Source organism: Molothrus ater (genome assembly GCF_012460135.2).
Source record: "Molothrus ater isolate BHLD 08-10-18 breed brown headed cowbird chromosome Z unlocalized genomic scaffold, BPBGC_Mater_1.1 matZ_random_MA35, whole genome shotgun sequence".
In the NCBI taxonomy this organism is placed as follows: domain Eukaryota; kingdom Metazoa; phylum Chordata; class Aves; order Passeriformes; family Icteridae; genus Molothrus; species Molothrus ater.
Window position 1 is genome coordinate 796,646 of NW_023416471.2, and position 19,531 is coordinate 816,176.

At 36.1% G+C, this 19,531-nt stretch overlaps 1 protein-coding gene across 1 annotated transcript in view; it reads left to right on the forward strand.

The window, feature by feature from the left end:
- Window positions 1–19,531, forward strand: part of PPIP5K2 (diphosphoinositol pentakisphosphate kinase 2) — a 47,671-nt gene that overhangs the window by 567 nt on the left and 27,573 nt on the right. The window contains exons 2-10 of the mRNA XM_054518200.1: window positions 9,009–9,369; window positions 10,920–11,115; window positions 11,455–11,545; window positions 12,499–12,584; window positions 13,891–14,045; window positions 14,397–14,498; window positions 16,297–16,458; window positions 17,591–17,712; window positions 19,094–19,195. Coding sequence (XP_054374175.1) covers window positions 9,226–9,369; window positions 10,920–11,115; window positions 11,455–11,545; window positions 12,499–12,584; window positions 13,891–14,045; window positions 14,397–14,498; window positions 16,297–16,458; window positions 17,591–17,712; window positions 19,094–19,195 — 1,160 coding nt within the window. The 5' untranslated portion in view covers window positions 9,009–9,225. The remainder of the gene's footprint in view (window positions 1–9,008; window positions 9,370–10,919; window positions 11,116–11,454; window positions 11,546–12,498; window positions 12,585–13,890; window positions 14,046–14,396; window positions 14,499–16,296; window positions 16,459–17,590; window positions 17,713–19,093; window positions 19,196–19,531) is intronic.

Genomic DNA, 19,531 nt, shown 5'->3' on the forward strand with positions numbered 1-19,531 from the left:
GTGAGAGACCACCTCTTGGAGCTCTGCGTTTGGAGCACTCTGTTAACATCCAAAAACTGGTGATAAATTCAGTATAAAATAAGTTGTAGCAAGGGAGATGGCTATCTGTAATCAAAATGGGGGGGGGGGGGGGAAGGACCAGCAGGAGCACCGAAGGTGAGAATAGATTACATATCAAGAGCAGAGATGAGAGAGATGTAAAGACTGTATGTCCTGTGTTACATTTATCTTTGTTTTCGTGGTGTTTTCCAGATCGTGGGAACTTTATAGAGTATTGGTAAGCTTTGAAAATGCTGGGCGTTTGGCACTGCGATTGTTTCCCCGTAGTCAGTCACGAACGGGAAGATTGGGGGATATCTGTATCATAACCACAAGGAAATGAGTAGTTTTCTTTCTCACACAAACTTCTTCTGCTACTGGTGTACCTTTACAGCTGTTTGTTACAGTGTTTTTGGATTGTTGTATTGGTCTTTTTAAGTGGTGTTTCCGTCTGATCTGTTTAGTCTGTATCTTTCCAACTTTTCTGCATCCCTTCTGAATCTTCTTTGTACTCCAAGTAGCAAGCCTAGGCTGGTTTTTTCCTTGGAGTATCAAAATTCTTGTGGAATCCATCTTTGTCTTGGTGAACAAGGTTTGATTAAATCAGTAACAAAGCTATTCTTGATATGAAACACTTTTTTATGGTATATGGTGGCCTTTGTTACCTTTTTTAGCCTATTTCTTGTCTGTTGTGGTTCAATATGTGAGAAATTACAATTTTTATACTTACTGGCTTGATTGTCTTATTCTTTCTATGGAAAAAAGTTTCACCCTTCTGGCAGTTGCGATTAAAACAGATCAAGGCCTCCAAAGGCTGAGGCAAATGAACTTGGGTACAGATTTTACCTGTCCTCTCTACAAAGCTGAATTAAAGTTCTTTGTGAGAATCTGGAGAAGCTGTTTTGACGTCTGTGAGTAGGATTTTAAAAATTTTGGAAGCCACCCTTCCTGAAATATTCAAACTTGTCTCAAATATAAATGACTTTATGTGATATGTTTGACAGAGTATCATAGAAAGGATTTAGAAAGGAACTTGGAGTTTAATGAATGTGAAGATTATCTGTTCTGTGGCTATGCATGAGACACTTAAAACACATATACCAGATACCAGTTTGTGTTGTTTGCCAGTTTAAAATAACACTACCTTCCTGTGTGGAAGATAAGAGATATTTACTAGATGGGTTTTTCTAGACTTCTAAGGCTGTTTTAACACTTCTGTTAAGGGATAGTAATTGTTTATTTTGGAGTTTCAACCAGAGAGTTGAAATATGCCTGTGATACTGCAATATTTGAAGATAAAACTCAGTTTTACCTGTGCTGAAAAGTTGCTCTTCTACTGGTGAACTGCTAGGGAAAAATAAGTTCTGCAAGCAAAGAACTTGGTCAGGAAAAGACCCATTGAAAAGTTATTTCACTTTAGGTTTGGTAATTCAAAATTACTGAAAATACTTTGCCTAACTAACTATATAATTGCTGGAAGAAAAGGTAGACATGGGGAAATCAGCCAAGTAGTTTGGAAACTGGAATAGTTGTGCTTTAAGATTGGAAATCTTATCTTTGAACAACCTAGAAGGCATGTATTTCCTTGCTGGAAAGCTGGCCTCTTAACAGACTCCGGGCTTACGTGGCTCTTCTCGGTTTTCTGTTGCTAAGATACTGTAATACAGAGGATCAGACTGAATATTACTTTTGGTACAAATATTTTTTTGGAACAAATACTCTTGGAAAATAATAACGATCCCCAGAAAAAAGACTTAGCCAACTGAAGCTTATTAGCTAGCCTATCTATACAGAGTTTTGAGAAATGTTAGGTACTCCTGAGCAGAGTTCCAGTAGGAAATGTCAGTAAGGTGGGTATTTCTAGATTCCTGATGCTTGAGAGTGGGTGCTTGGAAGGGTCTCATTGGTAAGATTTGGCAGACTAAGGACCTGTCTTCTGCTTGGAATACTGAATCAGCAATACTGATTCCGTCTCCTGTAAAAAGCAATCCAGAGGCCACCTTAAAAAAAAGAATAAAGAAAAAAACCAAAACCAATGGCACAAAACACAAAATCCTACTTAGTGGTGAAGAGAGAAAGTGAAAGGATTATAATAGCCTAGTGGTTAGAACAGTTTAATGAAACAGGACAAATACTATCTCTGTTCTCTCCTGTATCAGAGGTTTCAGCTCCCTGTTTTCTGTTAATCAGAAGTGTGTCCTAACCACCAAGCTGAAAAGTGTGTGGGTAAAAACATCTGCATGTATACATTACTGCTGAAGATGGAGTATGAGTAACAGTGCATAGTTTTTTTTCCCCAGAAGACACATTCATTGGCTACCAGGTGCTTACTAAGCAGAATCATGGAGCAGATCCTCTGGTGCACTTGGAAGATAAGAAGGTGATGGATGACAGCCAATGTGACTTCACTAAGGCAAATTTGACAAATTTAGTGGCCTTCTATGAGCACCTTCCAGTAAGTAAAAGGAGACTGACTACAAGAAAGCTGGAGAGGGACTATTTACAAAGGTCTATAGTGATAGGACCAGGGGAAATGACTTTCAGGATGAGGAATGAGAGATGTAGGTAAAATATTTAGAAATTCTTTGCTGAGGGAATGGTGAGGTACTGGCACAGGTTATCCAGAGAAGTGGATGCCCCATCCCTGGATATCTTCAAGGCCAGGTTGGATCAAGCTTGGAGCAGTTTGGTCTAGTGGAATGTTCCCTGCCCATGGTAGGGGTTTGGAATCCTTTGAACCAAAACCATTCTCTGATTCTTTAATGTACAATGATGCATTTTTTACATATATTTTCTAATATATTAATTTATTCATCCATAAAGAACCACTTGAGCACTTAATATGATCTCCAAAGTAAAAGAGGGCTCCATCCTGGAATAGCATTCCTGTCCATGTGTCTGCTCCATGGTCTACAGCTCCTGCAAGGTGCACAGACTCTCTGTGGGCTACATCTTCTTTCAGGGTGTATCCACTACCTCCAGTGTGGGGTTCCCTATGGGCTGCAGGTGGATCTCTGCTTCACTGTGGACCTCTGTGAGCCTACAGGGGCACAGCCTGCTTTACAGTGGACTGTCGGGAAATCTCTAAGTGCCTGGAGTACTTCCTACATGTCCTTTCTGAATGACTTTGGGGTCTGCAGAGTTGTTTCTCTCAGTTATTGTCACCCCTCTCAGCTGTTGTGCAGTGTTTTCCTAAATACCTTGTAGCAGAGGCATCACCAGCATGGCCAAGGGGCTCAGCTTTGGGCAGCAGCAGGTCCATCTTGGAGCTGACTGGAACTGGCTCTGCCTGACATGGGGACAGCTTCTGGTGTCTTTCACCCCTGCAGCCCACTCACCACCAGAACCTTACCAGGAAATCCCAATGCAGGTACTTACCTGGCAAGGAAGACTCCTTTTATTCTTGAGAAGGTTTTTTCAGGTTTCAGTATAGTGAAACTGGAAGTTGGGTAGTCTGTTTTGGTATGGGAACTGCTGTAGTTTTTCTGGTGGAGTAATGCATAAACTGCTATATGGTAATAATGCTTCTGGAACATTGTAAAAAATATCTGCAGTGCTCCCACAGACAGAAAGAATTTAACATGTTTACAGTCATCATTTGCATAGATCTATCTTTTTATCTTGTCATTGCATAGATCTTTTCATGTGACAGTCTTTACTTGTTTGTAAATTCCACAATTTAAACTGTTTTGATATAATGGCATTTTAAAAAGTTGTCTTCCCAAGTGGTTGGTAATTTAAAGATATTTTGTAGCTATTGCATGATGTGTTGTCTTTTTTTCTTGAGATAACAGATAAGAAGCACTTTAACTATAGTACTGTTCAATTAGTGTGAAGTATAGAAAGTGTATGTTTGCTCTTCTGATGGCTGCAGAGACACAGAAGACAATCTGGTGAAATGCTTCTGTTTGTACAGGATTTTTATATGTTCTTATTAGTATTCAAAATGTGAATGTTAAAACTTTGAGCCCCTTTTTCATGACTGCTTAGACCACTGCTGCTGCGTTGAGCTGATTTGTTGCTGTAAGTTATTGCAATAGTAATATTTATTATGGTCTAAGTAAATATGAGAAACATCAGGGCTGGATTCCTGAGCTCCTGAAACATGTGGAATGGGGTCAGGAAAATTGTGGATGTATCTTTTAACCCAGTGAGGACTAGGTTTTGGCTTATTCTTTCAGAATATTCTGTGGAATTCCTTCAACAAGAATATTCTTATGGAAATTGAGAGATGTTCCATTAGAAGAAAAATTTGTAGGGCACCACTGGAGTAAACACAGAACTTGGAATGCAGGGCACAGACTATCAAAATCTCTGATTTTATTTATCTCTGAATTTTATCCCTTTTTGAGATTTTATTTTTTTTGGGTTTTTTTGTGCTTTTGGCCAAGACACATCATGTTGCAGACAGGCCACACATTTGGTTGAAAGTCTTTTTAGGAACACCAGTACATTTCCCAAAAAAATGAACTTTTTTAAATCTATAAACTGTGAAAGAGAAACCTTGTGTAACAGGTGAGGTTTAAACAGAACACAGTGTAGTTAATTTTACCTGCAGATATCATAGCACAGTGGGAGATGGTTGCCTGGATGTATTGATGCTATCTCTTTGGAAATAGATCAGTGTATGTTCCAACACAAAGCTTTGGGTTTTGTCTTGCTTACAGTGCAGTTGTTAATGGCTAAGATAAGTACATAATTGTCTAATATTCACTGTCTAATGAGGCTAATGAAAATCTAACATAAAGTAAATCTGCCCCTTATATTTCTGCTGCTGCTCACTTAATACAGAAAAATGGTGCTGGGAAGACTCTTACGTGCCCAAAGGGCAGCAAGATGGAATTCTGCATAGGACACCATGTACTTGAAGCTTCTTTGGTCAGCACTAATAGAATTTCTGAAGCAGGAAGAGAGCTCCATCTTCTTGCTTTGCCATTTATTATTTCTTTTGGCATACATCTAGAGAACCATTCAAGAGTAATCTTACTGCATTTTTGCTGTCACATAACTGTAGATGGTGTTTGGGAGACTTGTATAAGTTGTTCACTGTAGTTGCAGTCACTTAGTAGTTCTCTTTGCTTGTCCCTTTCATTGATTTATTTTTATTTCAAATGCCACAAGAAAGAAGGGGAGATCTCAATTTTTATTGTAGGATATGAGGGGAAAGAATTTTAATTCCCATCTCTGAAAGCATTAATTTTAAAAAATAGATAATTTATTAAATATATCCTGACACAAATTTATGGTAATGACAGTAGCTTACAGCATCTGCTGTCAGGGAGCTAAACTGGCAACTATCAGCAGTCAGAATGCCAGTTTATATGCAATTCAGTGAGTTCATGCAATAGTTTATAAGCCTGAAAAGTATCCTTTTCTGATCCGTAGCCTTCAGTGTTACTTTTACAAACAGCATGAAAACTCTGGGGCCTAGTGACGGTAGCATGGAGTGGCAATCTAGTTATTCATTTGCCTTCAAATGGGTGAACAGTGTTAATCTTGGAGAAAATAATCTGTTAATTCCAAGCGAACTAAGTGGCTGTTCAAAGTCTGTTTTCTGCACATGAAGCCCTACTGCAATGTACTTTCCAGTCATAAAACCAACAGTCTCTAGATTCCTGAATGAGGAAGGTAACAGAACAATGAGTTTTGAGATAGGACTGTTGGGGAAGTGTTTCAGGTGGTATCTTTGTAGACAAGTATGTCGCTCTTTCCCTTCAGTCTATTTGTGTCAGTTTTACTTGCTTTGAAAAGTAATCCTTTTGGGCTAGAAAGACTTGGTTAGTGTCAGATATTCCCGTAAAATAACCAGTCACCAATTGTATGCAAACTTCTTAACTTCTGCTGCTCTCACAAGGTGTACTATAGGAATAGGTAGGGGAAAGAAGGTGTAAAAATCTTAAGACTTTCAACTTATTTGTTTCAAGTCATTGTTCTTTCATTTTTTTCCTAAGTTTTAGAAAGCTGTTAAGAAACTGATAACCAATCTACAGATTTTGGGTAGTAGGATGGAAGGTGATACAAGAGGAACTTCATTTTTGGCTTCATCAGTGGTTTTTTGGGGGCATCTTTTTTGGTTTAATACTTGTGATGAAGTTCGCAGGGGTCTTAGGATGAGGGAAGAGATGAGAATGTTGACTCCGTGTTTCAGAAGGCTGATTTATTATTATATATATTATATTAAGACTACACTAAAAGAATAGAAGAAAAGATTTCATCAGAAGGCTAGCTAAGAAGAGAAAAAGAAAGAATGATAACAAAGGCTTGTGGCTCGGACTCTCTGTCCGAGCCAGCTGACTGTGATTGGCCATTAATTAGCAACAACCACATGAGACCAATCACAGATGCACCTGTTGCATTCCACAGCAGCAGATAATCATTGTTTACATTTTGTTCCTGAGGCCTCTCAGCTTCTCAGGAGAAAAAATCCTAAGGAAAGGATTTTTCAGAAAATATGTCTGTGACAAATACCTTTATAAAATTCTGTGTTAGTTGCCAGTACATGTTGGCACTAACCTCTACCTTTCTGAAGCTTGCCAGAATTAGGATTTGGAAATCTCTCTTTCTTCACCATGTCATAAACAGGATTAATTTACCTGAACACCCAATTTCTAACTCGTGTGACAGTCAGATGAATTAGGGGTTTGAAATTCTTCTTGTTCTTATTGCTTGAAAGGCAAACAGCTACAGTTCCACATTCTAAGGGGAAGAAATTTTTTTGTTAGCAGAATTGATGAATAACAGATACATAGCAAATGCATTTAAGAAATAAATCTTTTTAATCCTCTTCTGTGAGCCCAGGTTTCTTATGCTCAGAGCTCAGTTTCAACTTCTGGGTCTGAAGTTTTTGTAATTCTCTTGGGGTGATTTTACAATAATACTTTATTCCCTGATCATCTGCTTTATGCCCAGAAATGTCTGCACTATCTTTAAGATGAGGCAGGGGGCAGGACCAGAGCCTGGAAACACTGGGCATGGGCTCAGTTCAGTCTCGCTGTCCAGTGTGTTCTGGACAGTGTGGACAAGGATGTTGCTTTTCTGATTGTTCTTTTGTTGGATTAGGTTTTTAGGTTTTTTTGCTAACTTGAAGCAAGAAGGTCCTTCCCTTCCCGGAACTTCCCAGAACTTCCCTTCCCTTCCTGGAACTTCCCTTCCCATAGCCTGGAGGCTGTACCAGGAATCCTCTCAGCGGCTTTTTGGTTTTTTGTTTCCTTGGACTGTTTTTGGCTTGTCTTATTTTTCCTTTTGGCCTGGCTGGGGAGCCAGCAGGACCACCCTGAACCCAAAAGCTCAGGGGAGCTGAACCAAAATGAGAAAGGACATTAAAATCCACCAGCTTTGGCCGCTGCAAGGAGGAGACCCATGCCAGAAATTCAACAGCTTTCCCATCTGCTCTGTTCTGGGCTGCTGTGTGATCTCCTCTTCTCCTTTCCAGAGACAAAAGGGACCAACTGCCATTTTACTCCGTGGCATGCCATCAGCTTCTGTATTTTTTTTCCCTGGGCATTTTTCTGAGCTTTTTTTGCTAAGCTGTTGGTGGGTGTCTGGGTGTGTGGAGGGTAGGTTTCTGGGAATTCATATCTAGCATTTATTCAATCCTTTTCTATGCCTTAGGGCACCCCAATGCATTTTTGTTTGTTTGTTTGTTTTTTATTTTGGTCTGTTGTTGTTGTTATTAATAAGCAGGTCTTTTGAGGTTTTTTCACTTTCACTTGCTGGTATCAATTTCTCTCATTGGCAGAAGAAAAAGGAGTTATTGAAGGGCTTTTTCTCTTTAGAGGATGTACTCATTCCAGGGCATTTTCTCCTGAAACTTGTGGGTAAACAATGCTGTCTCTCCAAAACAGAGACAGCATTGTTTACCCACATCTAGCCTCTGAATTAGGACAGATTCTTTCTGGGCAACTTTTGCTTTTCTTGCCATCCCCCTTCATGGGTGACCACTAGTGGGAATTTACTATTGCTTCACTTAGTTCATAGGACAGCCAAAGTAATTTTCACTGATATTTAAAAACAAATTCAGTTCTGCTGAGCCATCACTGTTGAATGGACTTGCGTAATGCCATACAAGTGAACAACCTAACCCTTTGGATCAGATGAACTTCTAAACTGCTTGTAAAGTAACTGCTTATTAATTTTGTAAGTAGTAGTGATACATTATTTCTAATCTTATAAAGCCATATACATCTCACAGCATCAGTTACCTTGTTAAAATAACAGATGCCTAATCTGTGGGTTTGTTTCTGTATACAAGTTATTTTGCCAATATTTTATTTTCACATGACAGGTTAAAAGGGTATAATATGTGTTCACTTCACTGCTACATTAGTGGTTAGAAGTCCTTTTGTCAGAAGGCAGTGGTAGTGTCCATCTCTGTAATTTTTATTTTTTCTCTGTGAAAATAAGGCAACATTTTGTTGCAAGCTGTCACATTCTGTTTTCATAGAAAAGAGTCACTTGAGTTTTAAGAATAGGGTTTTTTTAATAGTCCTAATGGTGGCTTTATGTTTTTCACTAGTAGAGACAGTAACAAACAGACAGTAGTCTGTTTGCAATTGTCATTTGATCAGAAATTTCTGTGGAATAAACAGCCAATGCCATGGATAGTGAGTTAAATATTGTAAATATTGGAGAATCTTTTTGTTGTACATTTTGTGTAAAAATACTCTCCATTTAAGCCTTCTGAAGTTAGGAAAAAAATGCATTTGCATAGCTTTTACTTCTGTGAGTTATATTTTCTGTTTCTAAAATTTATGCATCAGTAGTTTGAGAGTAATTTTGAAACTGTTTCCCATGCTCTAAATATACATCTAAAAGTGTAGACTATGTGGTGCACCTGTTTTGTTTCTGATGCTTTTCTCAGAGGTACATAATTGTCCAAACACTTTTTCTAAGTAAAAAGATTTTATTTTAGATCCCTTTATCAAGTGTGTCTTTTTTTTTTTTTTTTTTTTTTTTTTTGTCTAGCACAGTAGGTTTCTTGGAGCAGCAACTCTGATCAGTAATGAGCAGATGATAACAAGTTAAACAGTGCCTGGTAAACAACGCAATCACAGTGGCAACAGTGCACAAGCAACATCAAAGAGCAGGGGACTTTGGTGTCCCTGTGTCAGTAGGAAACATGCCCAGGATCTCAGCTGCCAGAGTGCCTGCAATTTTTACATAGATTTTTCTATAGGTCTTGTAACCATGTCTGTTAATGCAACAGAGAATGATCCTCCCAGATTCTTTGTGGGTGGAGAAGATGGAGAAGGATTATTGGATTCAGCCAGATCTACAGATTATGAACACTTCTATGACCATGGGGAAGAAGAGGAGGAAGAGTATGACTCTGTAAGTACTGTAGGAGCACTTGTTCACTATTCTTTGTTCTCAAGCATTACTTTTGATTTCCAATTTTTTTTCAAAAGTGGTTTATAAAATTTTTTTTTTCAAAATATTTTTCAATATTTAATTATTTTTCAAAAATGGCATTAGCTCACATAAATCTAGTACTGAAATGGTGTTCTAAATTGAGAAATTGTTCATATTCAGATAATGATATGTCCATAATGTTTGGAAAAGAAGAATATCAGAAAATTATGTATACCTTGAACTATGTAGTAGATGTGCTTAATTTTAGAGAATTTCAGGGCAACTGAGGTTGATGTGCATCATTTGGAAACTTGATTTGGATTGGAATGAACTTCATGATGGCATAAGCCTCTGTTGTATTTATTTGGATAGCTGGAAGCAAAAGAATTATTGGGAATTTTTCTTCTGTGTGCTGTCAACTGCTTCAGAGTTAAGTTTTGTTTTGTTTTTGTTTTTGTTTTTCTTTCCTTGTCTTGGTATATTGAAAGTGCATGCTAAGTTCATCTTAATTATACCTTAGTTTATTTTATCTATAAAGTGTTCTGAATTGTATTTTGAGCACTGTGCTCACCGATTTTTAGCTTGCTTAAGACAAACTCTTAATGGTATTACGCATTAGTCATCATGTCATTTTTTAACTCTTTGTTGTTTGTTCCTTTTGCAACATTGCATTTTATGGAACAGATGACATTTTCACTAATTGTGAATTTGTCTAAAAGGTTTAAATGCAAGACAGCATTGCTAAAGCACTTCCCATTATTAAAAGTAACTTGGAAATGCAGAGTAGCAATGCAAAATTAGCAGCTCAGGTATCTCAATTCAGTGAGCCTATTTTGGCAAGGGAAGGTAGCTGGCTAGGTTTACAAAAAGCAGTAAGTTGATTTAAAGGATTGCTCTGTGGGTTTTTTTGTTTGTTTCCTTTATAGAGCAGAATAGATTGGCCATAGGTTGCCCTTAGAAATATCACTGACAGAAAAAAATTATTGAAAGTTTAACGTGAAAGTAAATATAGAGTATGCAAAAAAAGTGAAACTGTTTACACACTAAATAGTTCAGAAATCTAGAAAAGTAGTTTCTTGTTTTCTAATATTCCTTTTCATAATTCACTTGTAATATTAGGTGATGAGAGGCTTTGTGACTGTTAATTAGACATTAAAAAATGACAAAATTGAAAAATCAATTACTAGTTAATTTCAGAGTAAGCCATAAATATGATTTTGTTCAGATCCGACACTCTTGACTTAGCCTTTGATCATGTTTGTTCCTGGTAACAATACTCAAAAAAAGGAATATAGAGCTGTTAAACAGTTTCACTCTTGAGGCATTTTTTTAGGATTTACTGTGATATGCTGTTACGCTGCATTTTGTTATTTGCTAGCAATTTACCTGATTAAAAACTAAATTAATGATAGTATGTGAATTTTAAGAGAAAATACCTGCTCTAGTATTGTGCTGCTAAAACCCTGTTGTGTTTGTAAAATTTAGAACCCATAAAAATTACTTTTCCCTTGCCCCTGCCTCCTTTCCAGCCACCAGAAAGACAAATTGCAGTTGGGATTTGTTCAATGGCTAAGAAATCGAAGTCCAAACCAATGAAAGAAATTCTTGAACGCCTCTCCATGTTTAAGTATATAACTGTGGTGATATTTGAAGAGGATGTTATTTTGAATGAGCCAGTAGAAAATTGGCCTTTATGCGACTGTCTCATTTCTTTTCACTCTAAAGGTAAATCTTGTAATAATACCATAAATACTTGTGCCATCTAAATTATTTAAGCTCTTTGAAAGTCCTTTTAGGGTTTTTGTCTGGGAGTTTTATTGGATTTCCTAGGATGTGATTCTTTTTTCTTCTTTACTATAATACAACTGACTTCTAAAGTGTGAGTTTATTAAATGATACTGTTTACATTGCTTGTCTGACACAATATAAGAATAGCTGTCCCACTGGTAAATATATTTGAAGCCAGTGGAAACAGTGATGTAATGCAAAGGCTCAAACTCTTTACTAGTAAACTAAATTACTGTGTCTTGTAATTTTAATTTGTTTTCTTAATAAACATTTTAGGGTTTCCACTGGACAAAGCAGTAGCTTATGCAAAACTCAGGAATCCGTTCATAATCAATGACTTGAATATGCAGTATCACATACAAGACAGGTAAATAATACTAATCACCTTTTAAAGAAAGTCATTTTTGTCAGAGACTATAAAAATTTGTCGTTATTGCATAGCAACAGTTCCAATGTATTGTCCCTGCCCATGGCGGAGGGTTTGGAATCAGGTGATTTTTAACATCTCTTCTAATTCAAACCATCCCATGATTCCATGATTGTATAGTAGTTTAAATAAAATTACAGCGAATGTTACACTTTATTAACGTATGCATAGTTTCCTGGAATGTGTCTTCAGGTGTGTTTCTTTCTTTTGCTGTTTTTACATTGATGTATCTGAAGATTTACCAAGTTAGAAATTTGCTGGTACAATTTTCTAAAGCTTAGCAAATAAAAAGAGTTTAAACTCTTAAAATACATATAGGGATAGGTATGTATAGCAGCTCTACAAGCTCAGATAATTGTAGAATTCATGTCATTTACAGTATTTTTTTCTGTAAAGATGATACTTAACAGAAGTTGTTGGTACTCAAAGGTCATGTGGTTATTAAAAGCAAATTTTCTTTTGGAGCTAAGGTCATGCCTAGCAAACATTAATTAAAAAATAGTAAGCAAAATACATGAACACTGAAACCTTCTGAACAGTGAGCAGACTTGCTATTTCGGATGCCTTCAGTAACTGTTCTGTATAAAGTTGAACAGTTGAAAATTTCCTTTAACAAGAAAATTGTTTTGTGCAAATGTCTGTTGCACTGCCAGATAGAAAAGGAATGGCATTGCAAAGTGCATTTTTATTGATGTTGAAGAGATCACTGCAAAGGTACAGCTGTGTCAGTGACCTTTAAAGCATTATATTGGTAAATAGAGTATTATATATGTAAACTTATCCTGTGTGATTTGAAAAAAAAAAAAAAGTGGTTTTTTTTTTCTCCTCCTTGATTGTAAAATGCAAATATTTGCAGGATTTGCTGGCTCATTTCTTCATGTTCTTTTCTTTAGAAGAGAAGTCTATGGTATTCTTAAAGCTGAAGGAATTTTACTTCCTCGCTATGCAGTTCTGAACCGTGATCCAAACAATCCCCAAGGTAAAAAGAGCAGAGAAAAATTAGCATCTCACTGTTTCCACTGGAGAACAGTATGGACATAGTGGAAAACTAAATTTCTACTGCCTAGACAATTCATTTTTGTGGTTTGATTTCCACACCAGCATTTAAAGTGTGTGTTGTGGACTGACCTTACTGGCTGTGGGGTGCAGTATGTGGAAAAAAAAAAAAAAAAAAGAGGTTGAGGCTGTGTCAGCGCTGCTCAGCATTAACAAAAACATCAAGACTTTTGTCACAAGTTCAAAACATAGCACCATACCAGCTGCTGTCAAGAAAATTAACTCCATCCCAGCCAAAGGCGTTACAAGTATGCAACTGAGAAGTATGATTCTGACACCATACATCTTACAGACATCATAGAATAACTACAATATAGGGCCTCCTTACTCAAACTGAGCTTCTAATATGTCCCTGAATAGAGCAGCATTCAGGATATTATATTAACCACAATTATTATTAATTTTCCTTTGGAAAGTAATATTGACAGAAACAAGTCAGTCTATTGAATTCTTCCCCTTCTGAGTATAAGCAGCCATGTATTTGAAATCTGTTCTAGATATATCTGCAGATGCTGTACTATAAATATAAATTGGAATCTATTTTTTGTGTACCTGCAAAAAAACCTGAACATTTTCTACTAAAATGAAAACTTTAAGCAACAGTAAGAGATTGCAATGACAGGTCAAGAGAATTTTGCATTAAAATGTTATTTTTCCATGTGCTCTACGGAAAAAAGGATGCATTTATGCTTCAAAAGGGAAATTAAAGCTGCTGCTTGCAGTGAACCAGTATTGAATACCAGATTCCTGATTGCTGATACCAGAGGACATAATTTTATGTTCAGGGTGCATTTATCACACAGTGTGAGACAGTTCTAACTCTATGGAAGATGGCTGTGGCATCTAACACCACGCTGTGTATATAATTCACCTGCCAGCTCCCTGATATTTCAGGAAAGGGCACTGGAAAAAAGAAGACAAATATCACTTCCCTCTCTTCAAAACACTTCAAATATACCATCTTACGCACCTGCAGGAGACAAGTTCCTATCTGACAATGCGGAAATCCACAGTAATTCCGGAACATAGTATTTAAATAACATAATATAGACATGGTACAGCAAAAATATACTGCATGTGATCATCAGTCATTGTGCAGTCAGTAAAAATCAGAGAAACAAGGATATAATAGAATATTATTTTTTCAAACTGCAAATTAATGTACATCTCTTAATAATTGTATGCCATTAGTGTACTGTTACAGCTCTATTCTTTGCACTGTTCTTCAGAATGCAACTTGATTGAAGGAGAAGATCATGTGGAAGTGAATGGAGAAATTTTCCAGAAGCCCTTTGTAGAAAAGCCAGTTAGTGCTGAGGACCACAATGTTTATATTTATTATCCAACATCTGCTGGGGGTGGAAGCCAGAGGCTCTTTCGAAAGGTGAAATTATGGTACTAAAGCTATTGAAAAGTTTTAAGTGTCTAAAAGGATTGCAGAGTAATTCTGTCATGTCCTACTTGCTTAGGAATGGTGGCGGATCAGAGAAATTTCAGGAGAACATATAGATTGAATGAAGGCATATGTTTCTTGCAGTAGATGGTTAGCTACTGCAGATTCTTAATCCATTAATGTACTTCTAGAATCTTATAAAAATCTTTTGGCAATGGTCAAAAGTTTGCTTCATTTGGTACATGAAGTGTTTTCTTAGTACAAGTGTGTTATTTTAGGTGGTTTCAAAGTTTCTCAAGCAGTATTCTTTGAGTTTTTTAATGGAAAAAATACACCTTTCAGATTGGCAGCAGAAGCAGTGTTTATTCTCCTGAAAGCAGTGTGAGGAAAACAGGCTCCTATATTTATGAGGAATTCATGCCTACAGATGGAACTGATGTGAAGGTATGACAACTGTGCATTCTTATTTATATTTGGAACAATCAAGTGCTCAAAGAGCTTGTCAGTTTTAAATCTTGGTCAAGGATTAATTTTAATTGAGTTTTACTACAATTCATAAGTAAAAAACGCAATTCTGATTCTAGGTAAACATGGTACTTGTAATGTAGAGTAGCTATGTTTGCATTGTTAGAATCAAGTGCTGGAGGCTTGCTACCCGATATATTGTCTTTCGTTTTTTGTATTGTATTAGTGCCAGAGCAGCATCTTCTTTCCCATGCTAACAGGTTCTGCCTAGATAATTTATCTGAAGTTTTAAGGTTACAAAGAAATCTGACTGAAGTAGATCTTAGAATGCTAATTAATAAGCAAAAGTTACATGCTAAAATTTTATGGAGTCAAAGAAAATAACCTTTGTGGACCTTATCTATAATAATTTTCACTCTTTCATTTAGGTTCTTAACCAGAGGTATTAGGTACCATGAGAGAATGCTAAAACCGAGCAATAACAAAGTAGGTGTTAAACCAGCCATCTGTGAAGATTACTTCCTTTCCCTTTAATTTTGGCTATTTTAAGCCCATTTCAAAACATGTGAAACCAATGTTTTACAATATTCATAAGAGATCTCCATATTTAAACAAAAAATTGCAAGTGTAGTGAGTGGGAGGTCTAATCCAAAAAGCCCTTTTATTAACTGCAGTCAGCTTCTTGGTATCACTTGGTGGTGCATGAGGGGAATACTCTTTCCATGTTCTCAGAAAAATGCCCTGGTGTACTCTTCTGAAGGTTATTCTGTGCAACACTTTGCACAGAAGTTTATATGTGTTTACAGATGTTTGTGTAAGAGCTTTACAAACTTTTCACAAAGATTCTTGCAACAAGAAGTGATGCAAATGGCTTGAGGATTAGGGACTATTCTGGCTAGTTGAAGTGTAGTCATCAAGCAGCAGTGCTCTTTTAATACTCCAAATAAGTAATGGATTTTTTAACAAGACTATCAATATTATATTAGGCAGTTTCACTTAACTTACCCTCTTGCCTGAATTCACTGAATTAGCAGTATTGGCACTCATCTGCTTTAGCTGAATACTTTTTTAATCAGTGCTTGGAGTTTGTTTTTTAATTAAAAAAACTGTAGCCTATTTTTGAGAGCTGCTGACAAATCTCTTCCAACATATGCCCCAAACCCTTCAGTGAGCATCAAAACTGCAGTAGAAAGATAACACAATTTTTCTGTCAAGCTCTTGGCTGGAGTTATTCTCTTAATTTAAAAAGTATGTTTACATTTTAGACAGGATGGAACAAAGCAAGGATCTGCCCAGCTTTTAAGATTGTCATCTTAAGACTGTCGTCTTAAAGCTGGGCAGATCCTTGCTTTGTTTCGTCCTATCTAAAATGTAAACATACTTTTTAAATTAAGATAATAACTTAATCCTGCGGCCAGATTTCTGAAAGTAAACTGAAATAATTTTCAAATTAACCTGTTCTCCAGGTTCTGCAGATGTTTTGGAGAAGAAACCATTTACATCTTTGTGCCAACATAACTGAGAAATTAATTTTTATTAATTGAGTTTTTATAATTACTCTTTTTCTTGTTTTATCCCAGGCTGTCAGTAATGATGTGTGCTCTCTGAAGGCAGAGAATGCCACTGAGGAAGATACTTTAGTGTGACCTTTTCAATGACGGAAGCAGCTAGTATCTTTTGATGTTGTTGTCACGTTTGAGTTATTTGCATACATTTTGCAAATTTATGCAACATCATTTCAATACACTGGATCAAGAGCTCCTGTTTTTCAATACAGGTGTACACAGTAGGTCCAGACTATGCTCATGCTGAGGCCCGGAAGTCTCCAGCTCTGGATGGCAAAGTAGAACGAGATAGCGAAGGAAAAGAAGTGAGATACCCAGTCATCCTGAATGCAAGAGAGAAGTTAATTGCTTGGAAAGTATGCCTTGCCTTTAAGGTAAGCTGATTGCTTTCCTATCTGATCAAACATTTAGTGTTAATTAATTGCTTGCTACATGAAACTTCTGTAGGGGTTTAGTGCATGAACCAGCAGTGGTAATTAGTGCAGAACTCCTAGGAAGGTGGAAAGTTAAACTTCTATATGACATCTTTTTTTAATCAAGAAGGATTTTTCCTTTAATGTATTGAAAAGTTCTGGATAAGTTGCTCGTGTTGCATTAGTTCCCTGAATTTACATGTTGCTATTGTGTTTTGCTAGCCCACAGTGTTTGTGTATAATATTTTCACATGTTTTGATACTAGTTTCTAAATTAGCAAAACACACTTCCAATAAAGTTTTTGTAACTTCTGTTGCATAGTATTTTCATCGGGTATAGATTCATTGTTAATTTGGTACTTACATGATTAAGTAAGTAAGCTTACTTGAATAAATTGGTATTAATTTGATAGTTTTGATTTTTGTATCACTTTAAGATTGCTGTATAGTTACAAGGATTCTTTTGTTCAAAACATCATTTAGTGCCTTAGTCTCCTTTTACCTGTTTTATAGGAAGGTTTTCAGTCTGTCTCCTTTACCTGAATGTGCCTGTGATGGCATTCTGTAGGGTGTGCACCTCTATCAGCGAAGTGGGCTTTGAGATCTTAAGAAGTAACCTGTTGAAATAGCTTCTAGTATTCTCTACTAATGATGTCAATAGTATGTTAATATTGTTAATGTCAAAACTATCTTGTGAAATTTTAACAAAAATGGTTTTTCAATTTTTTTTTTGTAATTTCTTGCCTGCCATCCTTAAAAACCATATGTAGTGGGAAACCACTGTCAGAAAGGGGGACTTGTGGGCCCGTGGTTGCTGTGAGTCTTGAAGTTTGTGCTCCTGTGTACTTGACCTTCAATACTAATACTACTAGGAATATGCAGGAAGGATAAAATCAAGTTGGAGATAAAAAGTTAAAAACAGGAAGATGTTTGCATGATGTGGGTGAACCTAACATGGAACTCACATAAGGTAGTAAGTGTAAAGTGTGACGACATGTTTTGGTCATGTTTTCAGATGAATACCTGGTTAAAATATAAAATTTGTGTAGAATAAGCAATCCTAAATCACTTGAACTTTTATTCTTTAAAACAGCAAACAGTTTGTGGTTTTGATTTGCTACGTGCTAATGGACAGTCCTATGTCTGTGATGTGAATGGCTTCAGTTTTGTGAAAAACTCCATGAAATACTATGATGATTGTGCTAAAATACTGGGGTAAGAGTTTCCTGATTTATTTCAGATTTGCTTATTAACCTCCTGCATATTATTGTAGTTTATGTACTGTCAAATTTCTTATTATTTTTGTTTACTTATTACTATGAATTATTTCTTATTACTATTAATATTATTTCTCATTACTATTAATTATGAATTATTTATTTAAAATTAAATATCACATTAAAAGTCACTAACTTAAACAATTAAAAAATCCTTAAAGAGAATCCTAAGTCAATTAAAAAATATTAACTAAATTCCTTATTCCTAAAATTATTCCAAACACCTGAGTTTTTAAAAGTGCTTACAACTAACTGAATAAGTATTTTGAAATCAAGATTAAGTTCTTAAAGGTAGCTGAGATCTTTTCAACTAGTGAAGTGCTGCTGGATGGTTGTGACTGCTGGTATTTAATGCGTCCAAATTGCTGTACATTGTCCTTAATCTGAAGCTGGTGTGTACTTGTATGTTTGTGGATTTCATACTTGTAAAACCAAACTAAAATAGAATCATGGCGTCTTCTATCATACCATCTTGTCTCTCCCACTGAAGGCAAAAAAAAGTATAATGAGGGATCATATAGAATTTGATATGGAACTCTATGCCAAGGAAATGTTGTCTTTAAAGTAGGCTAAGCACATTGTGACTGGCTTTATAGTAAGATTGCACTGATGAGATACGGCATGAATTTTGCATGATCTAATGGTCTGCAATTTTGTTATGTTAAGGAATTTGCAAGTTTTTTGAAGGTTTTTAGCAATTACATTTTGGCTTATTCTACTTTAAGATGGACTTTTTTTTCCCGTCTGTGTTACTGCTTCTTACGTAGCTATTAGTCTGAAGTTCAGTGTAGCTTGATGAAACATTTATGAAACAGAACATTATATGTACCATCCTTCTTGAGGTGGAGACTGCATTGTCATTTTATAGTTACAATGAGAGACTGTACCTATTTTTCCAGTTTTGTCACAGAAACTACTGGTAGAAAATAGCAGTTAACTCTTTGATGAGAATGGTTTGGTGATTATTAGGCACTTTTAGTTAGGCAGCAAAGCCAATTGTCTGCATATATAAATGGACAAGAGTAATTCCTATTCGAGGAACTTTTAGGAACTGGAGCTCAAATGCTGAAGTTTGTTACAAATACAGGGCCAGTAGTCTAATGCTCCTGTAGCAGTTGTAATAGCTCAAAATTATTAAGTGGTGTTTGTTATGCAATTAAAAGAAAAATATGTACAGTTATACATTCATGGCTGCTAGTATTCTAAAACTACATGAATAAAAATGCATATATAAAATCTGTTTGGAGTTTGTATGTGTTGTATAAGCTGTGCTTTAAACTTACTTGGTTTTTTTTATTATTTTTAACTTCCTATTTTAGAAATATCATAATGAGAGAACTTGCTCCCCAATTTCAAATACCATGGTCAATTCCTTTGGAAGCTGAAGACATTCCTATTGTGCCAACCACCTCTGGAACAATGTAAGAAAATAGTACCTACACCTAAATTGTGCAAACTCCCTATGTAACTTTTGTGTGAATATTTTTTTCTCTTTGCAAGGTGTGCCCACGTTGGTCTGTGAGTGCTTGTTTTGTGTGCTGAAAACAAGGAAGGAATCACAATTGCTATATCAGCAGTCAGAGTTTCTCACCCTTAGTCAAGCTGAGTACAGAACAGCAGATTTTATAGTTTAGTGTCTTTTATACATAGCTTCCACTGCTAATCATTGTTCCAGCACCAATTTAATATGTGCTTCTAATAAATGTGCTCTCTCATTTAATGATCCTCAAAATTTTTGTTTTAAAAACTACTTCAAA